The sequence below is a fragment of the Triturus cristatus genome, chromosome 3_1 (genome assembly GCF_964204655.1).
Source record: "Triturus cristatus chromosome 3_1, aTriCri1.1, whole genome shotgun sequence".
Classification (NCBI taxonomy): domain Eukaryota; kingdom Metazoa; phylum Chordata; class Amphibia; order Caudata; family Salamandridae; genus Triturus; species Triturus cristatus.
The window spans coordinates 1002108248-1002120571 of record NC_140583.1 but is presented as its reverse complement, the minus strand read 5'-3'; the positions used below and the strand labels follow the sequence as shown (position 1 = coordinate 1002120571).

Sequence of the window (12324 nt, the reverse complement as noted above, 5' to 3'; positions counted from 1 at the left end):
ACACCCTGGCTCCCCTAAGGGCATCACTGAACGCTGCGGCCAGACTGGTCACAGGTACCAAACGAAATGAGCAAATATCCCCAATCCTAAAATCTCTTAAATGGTTACCCTATGAAGCTCAAATTCAGTTAAAGATTGCCATTAGGGTGCACAAAGCCCTGCATTTCAAAAAAACTCCCAGGTACCTAGCGCAAAAGCTTGAATTATCCTGCGGTGGGAGAGCCACAAGAAGCGCTATTCCTCTCCTCCTGAAACCACCCATCCTTAGCAAAAAGAGAACCGGTCTCCGAGCCTTCTCCAGCGCAGCCCCAAGGATATGGAACTCTCTTCCACCGGAAGTACGCAGAATCTCTTCAACGCCTGCTTTCAAACTGGAAGCCAAAAGATTCCTGATGAACACATTTTTACCTTAACTTGGATTAGGAACACATGCTTGAAATCATTGTTCCTGCAACCATTGTACCTTCATGTGATGCTGCTCTTTACCACATTGTGTGTCCCCCTTCGTAGTCCGTTATATTCCTGTTTGTTGTATTACTCTCCTTGATTCACTTGTCTGGGAAACATGCGAGTATTCCTGTTGTGTATTCCTACTTGATGTCGATATTGGATCTATGCTCTTCTTTTCCGCATTGTGTACCCCCTTTCGTAGCCTGCTACATACCCGTTTATTGTACTATGCTCCTTGATTCATTTGCCTGGGAATTATGTGATTATTTGTCTGGGATTTAAGCGATTATTCCTGTTGTGTATTCTTATCTGTTGTCTATTGGATTTATGTCCTTCCTTCCTTTGTAAAGCGCTCTGATATCCTTCGGGATCTTCTTCGCGCTATATAAAACTTTATAAATAAATTAAAATAAATAAAAGCAAAGACAAAAAGTGAGATGTGTACAGGGAATCATGAAATAGCAACTGTGACCGAGCCACATCTACAGTACAACACCCTACACGTCTATAAATGGTGAATAGACCACTAAAGGCATGTGGATAATTTTAGCAGAAAAAACAAGTATGCTATAAAACTGAAAGAAGGAAAAGCACTTTAATGAACTTATAACGATTTTAAAGTAAGTGAAATAGCTTCAAGCGGTAAACCACAAAAACAACAAGGCAACAAAACATGAGAAACAGTGTGTTGTTCAAAATCATCCACATCCAACAGTCAATGGCCAGTAGGTTTAGCAAAAGCACGTTCAGGCTAACACCGTGCTCTGCACAGATGAACTGAAATAACAAATCTAAGATACAACAGGAAATGTACAGTGCATAAGCACAGTCACGTAAATAAAAGGGTGTGACAGACAAAATAAACCTGAGTAAAGAACTAACTGTCGGAAAATGAGGAATGTTGATGACGGTGTGACTTTGCATCTCATCAGGTCTTCGCTGTCTAGATCTTTGATTGACTTCTGTGATGAGGTTTCGTAGGCTCTCACGTGTTTCTGGGTCTTCGCAGTGACTAACATCAACTATGGTAATCCTCGTAGAGTCCCAAACACAGTCCTCCTCTCGCCCGGTCCTTATAGTTGTAATGTTACTGTTGGGAGGTACCCAAGCAGTGTCGTACCCATTCTGATGCCAAGTCTTCTGCATGGGGTGGTTGTCGCAGTCAATCTTCTTGACTTTGCCGATCTTTACCCTAACCTTGAATACCACCCTGTCATGGTCGCTGGCATGCAGTGGGTAACACATTGCCTTCTTCTTATCCCTGCTCACATAGATCCCTGGACCCAGAAGCCCATCTGCAGATCGTTGAAAACCAGATGTGATGATGTCCCGAGCTTTACTCCTGTGAGTTCCGTGATACATAGTATATTCCCTGTCACTTTCCGGTTCCTGGTTTGTCCTTAAACTTTGGCAAATGTGTACCGCCCCATCCATAATCACACAAAAAAGGTGTAACACAGACGTGAGTATCCTGTGAAAACAAAAGTACAAGAATGTCAATACCACACAATTTCAATATACAAGGGAACACACTGATGGACTAGAAACACAACCCAACCTTAAACATGAATTGTTGTATCCTACTGCTCTCGGTACTAATGGTTCTCATGTTATGATACACTGAACTATGTGCTGATAACTATTTCTGTAACTTGTATTCCAAAATGTGTGTGCAACCCTGATCCACGTTTTAAGTGGCATGAGGTCTCCTGTACCTGGGGATCAAATGGCGGAAGTTAAGCTCTTTCTGTAAGATAAGACATTTACTAGGAACACTACATTCCACCACATAATCCCATATTAGACCTCATGAAACTGAAAACAGTGGGTCAAGAGCACATATACACATGCGCATAAAGGGTCGCCTGTGGATTGTATATTGAATTTATATGAAGGTGGTGTGGAGTACAAACCTACAACTTAATGAAACGTATACTAGGAGTTAGTAGGGTGCAGCCAGTGCTTACACATGTAATTTTCCTTACACCATTGGAATGCTGGGAGCTCCGTTGAAAACAATGGAGTGCTCCGGACTTCTAATGGCCCGTCGAGGCCCGGAGCTCCAACATTCCAATGTTGTAATTCACAGCTGTTGTGGTGAACAAAAGCCTCACAGAGCCTAAGGGCACTTCAATCCGCTCGGGCTCCATTGAGGCCTTTTTTTTATTTGATAGAACATTCTGCTTTCTAGTGGCGGAATGTTCTAATAGCCTTATAGCCCTCCATAGCCGGGTTTTACTGGCATTAAAGTCCAGTTCCCTTGTTAAAGGCCCGAGCTGAGGTATAGCCCGCTATGGTGGGCTATAAGGCCATAGTACTTTACTTCTAACTTACAAAGCAATAGTCAAAGAATTCATATATTGGAAATATGGTGCACCATCACTAACTGGAGGGAGCAAGCAGGATTGTCTTAGGCTGCTACCCTAATGGCAAAGTATTGCATCAAACTACAGTCAGTAGAGGATTAGGCACAATACCCTCTGGGGGAATGGATGTTCTATCAATGCCTCTCCGGGTTACCACATCTCTTCCACAAGGTTAATTATGGTCACTTTCTTGGTAGTGCGTAAGATGGTCCCAGAGATTCTTAGTGTAACCGCAAAGCCACACAATACCTTTGTTACCCGGAATGTAGCCAGTAGGTCCACTTCCGCCAGTTAAAGGTAATGCTGGTGCCCAGTAGTGTGCAGTCCTGCATGGCCCACCAAGAACATCTGCACTCACTCTGCCCTGCACTGTCTAGTGTCGGACATGTCTGCAGCCTTGCATCAGGTGTGCAGATACAGGAAAGTGAGGCTGCACTCTGAAGGGACAGTTGGATCTTCGTGGATAGTTCTTCTTTGGGCATAAATACAAATCCAGTACCCAAACAAAGTCAAGAGCCCACCTTGGTTGCAGCAGGTGTCTAAAGGAGGTCAGATTGTGGTATGCAATTTTGATGTAGTGCCAACCTTTTCTTGACTTCTGTTGATGGTACTCCCAAAAAACAGTCACAATTGTACAACCACAGGCTCTCAGCCTCATAAAGGGGAGCCATTGAGATGTGGTTGCGATCTCCATGAGAGAAAGCAGTCACAATCACTTCTGTACATGCTGCATTGTCTCAAGGCCTCTCCACACAGCCCTTAGTGCAGATCGTCCCCAGGGTTGCAGTAGGCACTGATACTCCCTTCCCACTTTCAGCTCCTCACAGTGCTCCTTTTTAGGTCTCAGCTAGACTGCGCATGTGCTGTCTCTTCGAGACTGTTGTGTAAAATAACGGGCTTGCAATCCACCCATTGCATACCATTTGTTGACTTTACTGCTAATCTTCTTTGCTGCTTCGAGGTTAGCCAGAATGTGCCAGTTAGCATTTCCTTTTCTTTGTGTGGCGCATGAACAGAGTACAGATTGATTCATTGTAATTAATTTCGGTGTTGCTGCCCACTGTTCCTCCACCCCATCCTGTTTATTTAACACATCAGCACGCAGATTTTCAACTGGCCGTGTGGCTCATTTCTACAACTGCTACCCGATTGCAAGAAACATACTTGCACCGCAACTTTGACTTAAAATGTAACATGTTACCCTATTTTCTCTTCTAATTTGTAACAGCCTTGATACTGCTATATAAATCCATGCATTCAGGGCCGGCTTTAGCACTGGTGGCGCCCTGTGCCACAATGTTTGTTGGCACCCCCCAATGACCACCGCTGCCACAGATTCCCTCACTACCACCATTTAACATTGCCCCTCAAGTCTCCATAACCAGTCTCTCAGATTAATTTAGTTTTTTAGAGCCACTCATACCAGTGTGAGGCATCAGAGCACTTTTCATCATACACACATTTAACAGAGAATCACACGTGTAAAACAGTGTATAGGAAATGTTACATAAGACAGAGAATTACAAGATGTAGGAATCACATGTCATCCATACTGGTAGGCAGTATAGTTTAAGAGTCCTTGGTCTGGAAAAACACAAATTCAGAATTTAAAACATAACACTAATTGTTAGGGGTTCTCTTTAATAATAATTATTATTTCTACCCAAATGAACCCTTTTTGCAGAAGTTAAGGAAAGACCAGGCAATAAAACATGTAGGTCTAATATACACCTTGCAGTTTGCATGCAGCTCTTTGATGACAGTTAATACCTCATTTATCTATATTAGGATTTTAACTTATAAACTGCAAGTAATAAAAAAGATCTCTTTGACAAAAGCAGTAACCCATTGACCTATTAACATTATATGAACTTTGTGATCTGCATGGCACACTTTCTTAGCAGCAGCCACATTAACCCTCTGAGCTACCTTAGGAGGAGTCAAACTTTCACTAGACAAAACTCCGTCTCTCTCCAGGAAGAACATTAATCACTGAAGTTATCCTGACATTTGTATCATGTCTGAAAATTGCTGGAAGCAAGGAACGCACGGGGCAGCAGCTGGTTTTCAAGCCATAATACATTTACAAACAGGGCGCCCCCACCCCAAGTCAACACCCGGTGCGGTGGCCCCGATCGCACCGCCCTAGAGCCGGCCCTGCATGCATTTCATTTACTTGACACATGCAAGCATATTTCACACATGTGCCACTGTCTGTGTTTCCAAAAAGTTAAGGCCACATTCCAGCAGGGACACTTCCATTTCAGATCCTTCCTCCAGTCACTGTTACAAACGTCAGACGTCCTTTTTCCAGGACGCAAGTCTGTGCAAGTTTTCACAAACAAGTTTTCTTTATAAACACTCTTCTTTCCACCACTTATTTTTATTGCCTTCATCCTCGATTTCCTCATCTTGCTTATCCATGTGTTTCTAAAAACATCCCCATGTTCTTTGATTTCTTTTGTTCGATCTGCCACATTTCCACACCACACAATTTCACGCTATACAATTTCACTGTATATCGCAATTCTGCAACATAATTCCAATCCATGCCACACAATTCCACACCACATAATTGTACTTCCTGCCACATAATTCCACTCTACTCAATGCAACACAATTCCATGCTCCACATATTTTCACTCCACGCCACATGATTCCACTTAATGTCACACAATTTCATGCCACACAATTCCACTGCACACTACATAATTCCATGGCATGTCACTTTCTCTCCATGCTACACTTCCTCTCCATGCTACAACACCACAATTCCATCCCATGCCACATAATTCCACTCCACTCAAAGCCACACAATTCCTTGCCAAATAATTCCACTCCACACCACACAATTCTAGAGCATGCCACATAATTCCACACCACATATTTCTACTCCATGCTACACCACACAATGCCAGTCCAAAACAAAAAAATCTAAAAGATCTCATATATGTGATACCTACTGGCATTGCCAATAGGTCTTGCATGTGAGAGCTTTTGGCTTTGGCAATGTTTTGCAGCCATGCTGAACAGCAGCGCAAATGCTTTGAAGCGTGGCCAAAACTAATAAAAAAAAAGTGCTAGGGCTAATGCGCTTTTTTAAAATTCAAAGTGTATTAACGCTGGATGAATAGTGGTTCGTTTTTAATATTATTTTTAGTCATACTGCTATACAGCATGGCTACAAAACAATGCCCATTCAGTGCAGCAGGAACAAAAAGCAATGCCAGAGGCAATAGTCTCAACGGCGTGACCTATTGGCTTTGCAATGGTTGTCTAAGTAGTGTGTTGTTCGTGATAGGGCACATTCAGCACCCCTTTTCAGCAGTCTGTCGGCTCCTAGACTGAAGCAGGTTGAAGGCAAATCTTCCTAGCACTTTGCAGAGCTTCTATAATCCCATTGCCAAAATTGGCGAGGAGTTTGAAGGGCTTCTTGGTCTTCAGCGGCTTGGGACCTCAGATTCTGGTAAGGACCTCTTGGCACCCTAAGCTGTACTTTCTGACCCATACACTTGTACTGAGCTTGGGGAGGCTGGACTGATAGTTCCTGATTTTGCATATTCCTGCCAGACAGGTTCAGCCATATCCTGTGTCTCACAACGTCAGCAGGAAGGTGGGTAGTGTTTAGAGACTCTGGTCAGAGGAGATACAAAACAAAGACACAAGAGAGGGTCTTTCCCACCTCTCTAGTTCTCGCACTGTGCCATGGGTCGGTATATATATATATATATATATATATATATATATATATATATATATATATATATATATATATATATATATATATATATATATATATATATATATATATATATACATATATATATATATACATATATATATATATATATATATATACATATATATATATATATATATATATATATATATATATATATATATATATATATATATATATATATATATATATATATATATATATATATATATATATATATATATATATATATATATATATATATATATATATATATATATATTCTACTGGCGGTCGCCAGTAGATAGTTATATAGTTAGGACCGTGTTTCCATAGGAAATCCGCAACATTCTATTTGGAATAACTTTGGCGCCGATTGACGAATCCTCGCGAAATTTTCAAAATAGGTGGGGCGCTCCGCTCCGCTCGTACCCTGCAAATCTCGGGGAGATTCGTCAAGCGGGGGCTGAGAAAAAAGGGGGGTCCCAAAACGCGTTTTTCTCATGCAATTTTCCATAGGGACCTTTAGTCCAAGGTACAGCCCAAACAGCTGAACAGAATTACTTTAAATTTGGCAAAGAGGTAGTCCTCAGGTCAGGGATGTGCCTTTTGCATATCTGGAGTCCATCTGTTCAGTAGTTCCTGAGAAAATCAAAAGTAAAATCATATACATATCTGGGCGGAGCCTAACCACACATCTCATCGTGAGATCTGATTGGCTGTCAGCACTTCATCCAAGAAGTGTTGGCAGCCATCTTGGGACCAATATACATGATAGCACCTCATTAAAAAGCCTTGCAGTTAATAGAAGGTTTTAAGACTTTAGTTACATTATAAATCATTTGTTGATGGTACCATACTCATTTTAGGAATTGTGGTGTGTTCTAAGGTGATTTTACCATGTGAAAAAGCCTTCTGCTGTGATATCATGAATCATGTTTGAGAGAAAACTATTTTATCATGCTTTTCCCACAGAGGTTTGGAAGGTGATCTATAAGCTAAACTGAGAGCATATTTTCTGTAAATTCACATTATCTTTCTCAGTCATGGGAGAATGAAGCCTGACAGTCTCAGTAAAACATGTACATCCAACAAGGGCAGAGACTGTCAGTTGATTCCTTTGTGTTCTACTGCAGCTTCCCAGAGTGTTCTAAAGAACAACTAGAGTGCTAACAGTCCTACTTCTCACAAAAGTATGGCACACCTGAAGCCATCTTGCTTGGAATAAAGTGGTAACTCTTAAAACATTTAATTTAAAAAGGAACAAAATGAGGGGGTTCATTTTGCCATAGAAAGTATGATTAGTGCTGCAGAAAGAAAAATTAGGGCACATTTTGACTTCTCAAATCCTCTTCTATTTCATAAAAATATTCTGACATGCAGACTGAAACATGCACTTTGAATACCAGCAGCAGACTTCCCTGGTGAGCAGTAGCTTAACTACAGTGATCTAATGAGCAACTAGAGTGCTAACATTCAGAATTTATGGCAAATGTGTGACACATCTGAATGCCTTCTTGATGGAACCAAACTAAAAAACTGACAGTTTTTCCTACTGAGGAGACTGCAGTAAATGAGGAAATTAGTAAACTTCATAACAAATACATCTCCCAAGATGGCCACCAGAGACAGAAGAGCCCAAATGTAGCCCAAATATCACCCAGATGTAGCCCAAGTATAGCCCAATGACAGAATGTCCCAGAGTGTCTTAACGAACAACTAGAGCGCTAACAGTCTTACTTATGACAAAAGTATGGCACACCTGAAGCCATCTTGATTGGAATAAAGTGGTAACACTTAAAACATTTAATTTACAATGGAACAAAATGAGGGGGTTCATTTTCCCATAGAAATTATGAATAGTTCTGCAGAAAGAAAAATTAGGGCACATTTTGACTTCTCAAATTCTCTTCTATTTCATAAAAATATTCTGACATGCAGACTGAAACATACACTTTTAATACCAGCAGCAGACTTCCGTGGTGAGCAGTAGCTTTACTACAGTGATCTAATGAGCAACTGGAGTGCTAACATTCAGAATTTATGGCAAATGTGTGACATATCTGAATACCTTCTTGATGGAATCAAAGTAAAAAACTGAAAGCATTTTCTACTGAGGAGACTGCAGTAAATGAGGAAATTAGGAAACTTCATAACAAATAAATCTCCCATGATGGCCACCAGAGACAAAAGAGCCCAAATGCAGCACAAATATCACCCAGATGTAGCCCACATGTAGCCCAATGACAGAAGTGTGCAAAACACTTATTTTTTGTGTATTTGCAGTTTTATATAGTGCAGACTTGTCAGGTACTGGAGTGCTTTACATGAGCATTGGTTACATCACACAAGATCAAATTAATTTTGGTTGTAGACATGGGGAGATTAAGTGATTTGACCAGAATCACAGAATGTTGAGCTGAAGCAGAAACTCCAACCTGGTTCCCCATTTGCAGAGTCTGCAGCTCTGGAAGTAACACCACATCCTGCCCCCTAGGTGCAACATTTAATCAAATGGTCAACTGGATAAAAAAAACATAAAGATTACAAATAATTTAAAAGTTCTTTGTCGCTATTTCAAAACTCAGAAAATATGTCCTCATTTTAGTTTTTTAGAGCACTAACCATAATTTTGATGCAAATAAGACCCTCTCATATATGTAATTTCTAAAGGAAATACTCTAGGTATTACAGTTTTGATTACATCAAGATGACGTCAGGCGTTCCACACTTTTGTAATAAATATAGAATGTTAGCAATCTAGTTGTTCATTGGGAAACTGTTGAGAGGCAGAGGCCAGGGGCACGGACTCTGAAAATTGAAGGCAGGTAGGAGAGTGCAGAGGCAACAATTTGACCACACTGGGCAGGCAGGAAGGGCAGTGGCAGCACAACAGACTATGGAGGGCAGTGGAAAGGGGGGCAGGGGCAACAAACCAACAATACAGGACTGGCAAGAGAGGCTGTGGCAATATAATAGACCATTGTGGGCAGAAGGAAGAGGCAGTGGTAGTACAACCATACATGCCAACAGACCCGTTTCAGCCAGGAAACGTCCAATGTTTTTAAGCTCAAATGGGCTTTACTTGATCTGTCGCCTGTCTACAATCTCCTCTTTTTTAATGTAACTCAAAGGGGAAAATCAATACCCCAGTTTTTTTTCAAAATCTCCCTCTTACCAAGTTCAAAATGTTTGCAAGTATGGTACATTGGATCATGGTAGGCAGGAGGAATTGGGGTAGGGACATGGACTCGGATAACAGACGACAGGAGGGACATGGAGAGGTGCACCAAACTGACCCTACAGGGCAGGCATCAGGGAGTGCAGCACAACAATCCATGGAAAGCAATAGGGAGGGGACAGGACCATGCACATGGACAACAGAGAACAGAGGGGAAAGAGGCAATGGTAGCTAGCTGACCATAATGGACAGACAGGAGAGAAAGCTGCAGCATAACAGACCATAAAGGGCAGGAGGGACGGATCAGAGGCATTACAATGGAACAGGCAAGCTAGGAGGGAGGGAATAGGGGTCTGCACATGGAAACAGAGGGCTGGGGGCAAGGGGGCAGGGCAGGAGCAGCAAGATGACCATGGAGGTCAGGCAGGATGGGCATTAGAAACAAGACACACCATGGAGAGCAACAATGAGACTATGATGTCATACACACAGACCATGGAGGGAAGGTGGGAGGGGCAGCTAGCTGACCACACAGGGAAGGTGGGAGGGGCCATGGCAACACAGAAGACCATGCATGGCAAGCAGGGGGGGTTAGTGGCAGCACAATGGCTATGATGGGCAAGAAGGAGGGTGCAGGGGCATGCACAAATGACCATGGACGATAGAAGGGAGGGTCAGGACCCGGGCACAGACAAGAGAGTTCAGGGGAAGGGGCCTCACAACAGACCGCATGGGGCAGGCAGGAGGGGCAGGCAGGAGGAGCAGTTGCAGCACAACAGACCAGGGAGGGCAGAAGGGTGTGGCAGTAAAATGGACCATGGAGGACAGGAGGAAGGGGATAGGGGCATGGCATGTGGACAGGCAGGGTGGAGGTGGCAGTGACAGGTTACAGTCATCTGACAATACTAGGCAGGTGGGAGGGAAGTGGCAGCTCAACAGAACACTCAGAGTAGATAGGAGTGGCAGGTCCATGAAACATGGTGGGCAAAAAGGATGGAGCAGGGGCATGCACAAAGACATCGGAGGGCAGGGGGGAGGAGAATAGGGGCAGCAAGCTAAGCACAGAGACCAAGCAGGAGGTCAATGATGGGCCATAGAATTGGGCAATGGAGGGCAGGAGGAGTGGACTGGTACATCATGCTAAATGGAGGGCAGTGGCAGCACATCAGACCATGCATGGCAGGAGGGAGGAGGCTAGTCCATGGTTTCAGACAACAGAGGATAGGGAGGAGGTGGATGGGGCAGCAAGCTAACTGTTCAGAGAAGGTGGGTATTAGGAACTTTATTGTTTTTAAAATGTGTGTCTGTGCGTACTACTTAAAATATGAACAAGTATGCAGCATAATCTCACTTTTATTCAGGAAGAAGAGGACGTTTGTGACTGTGACTCTGGGCTCACTTGGCAGAAACACCCCCTGACCCTCCACCCCCCATCACAAAATGTAATGTCCGTGAAAAGGGTAGGTGGACGCAGTGTTATATAGAACATAGTCCTGAGAGCACGATTGAAAATGAAAACTAGATATAGTATATGGTATAAACTATGCACCAAAGAGTGTGATATAAGATGAACCGGGGCGTGAAATATAATATGCAATACATTGTGCGCAATGATAGATTCATTGGAGAGCGCGAGATAGCACAGGCACTAGCTCGTGCTATGCGATATGCGCCTTGGAGTGTAATATGCACAGGGCAGTGTTGTGTAACCTAGCTAGTCTCTAAAGTTGTAAGGTAAAATATGTGCTGGGGAGTGTAACGTTGCATATGCACTGTGACAACGATATGGATCCCAGATTGTAATATGTATGGCATAGCGCTGTGCGTTATAACATAGGCATCGAGGAAGGCATGTTAGATGGGGCAATATAACCCGTGCGAAGGCAAGTGTGGCACGACATATTCACGGGGTGGTGTTACAGTGCACATGGGCTAGAGAGTGTCATAGCATACGCACTAGCTGGTGGAATACAACACAGAGGTGTGAGGCACTCGGCGGGCACTGGTGGGTGTAACACAGCATTGGGCTCAGCCAGGAGCTCGCTGTGACTCTCAAGTGAGGTTCGTCTCCTTTCCAGAGAGTAAAATAAAAAGTATTACACATCCGGCGGTGGATGTGTGTTTGATTAACCGTGAGGGGGGTTTCTTGCATAGTTTGGTTGAATTTTTGTTGAATCCCCTTTGAATGGCTTGGTGTGCGTGTATATTAAATGTGCCCGTCAATAGCTACCCATGTTTGTATAAATAAACGACAAGGGTGTCTACTTGGAGAGTACCCACCAGCGGGGGCCCCGGGATTAGGCACGGTAGGGCGTCAGACACGTCAGAGCTTCACTAGCGGTGTAAATAGATTCCATGTGGATTCATTCTATGCATAGTTGCCTTTTAATGATTATCACGCAAATCGTCATGGTGATAGGTACATACGGTTTGTCCAGCATGTCCTAAGTGTTTCTATAAATATATATATTTTTAAAATAATAAAAAACAAAGGCCGGCCCCGGGGGATGGGGTCCCCGGGGGCCATAAGTGGCCTGAGGAGGGGGGCAACGCAGCCCCCTCCTAAAGAATTTTAAAAAAAAGGCCATGACCCGGGGGTTGGGGTCCCC

The 12324-nt window shown here is 43.1% G+C and overlaps 1 protein-coding gene across 1 annotated transcript in view; it reads right to left on the bottom strand.

Annotated features, from left to right (window-relative positions):
- Window positions 1–1026: 1026 nt before the first annotated feature.
- Window positions 1027–12324, bottom strand: part of LOC146861395 (uncharacterized) — a 63378-nt gene continuing 52080 nt past the window's right edge. The window contains exon 3 of the mRNA XM_085645700.1: window positions 1027–1921. Within this exon, the coding sequence (XP_085501826.1) occupies window positions 1066–1921 (856 nt within the window). The 3' untranslated portion in view covers window positions 1027–1065. The remainder of the gene's footprint in view (window positions 1922–12324) is intronic.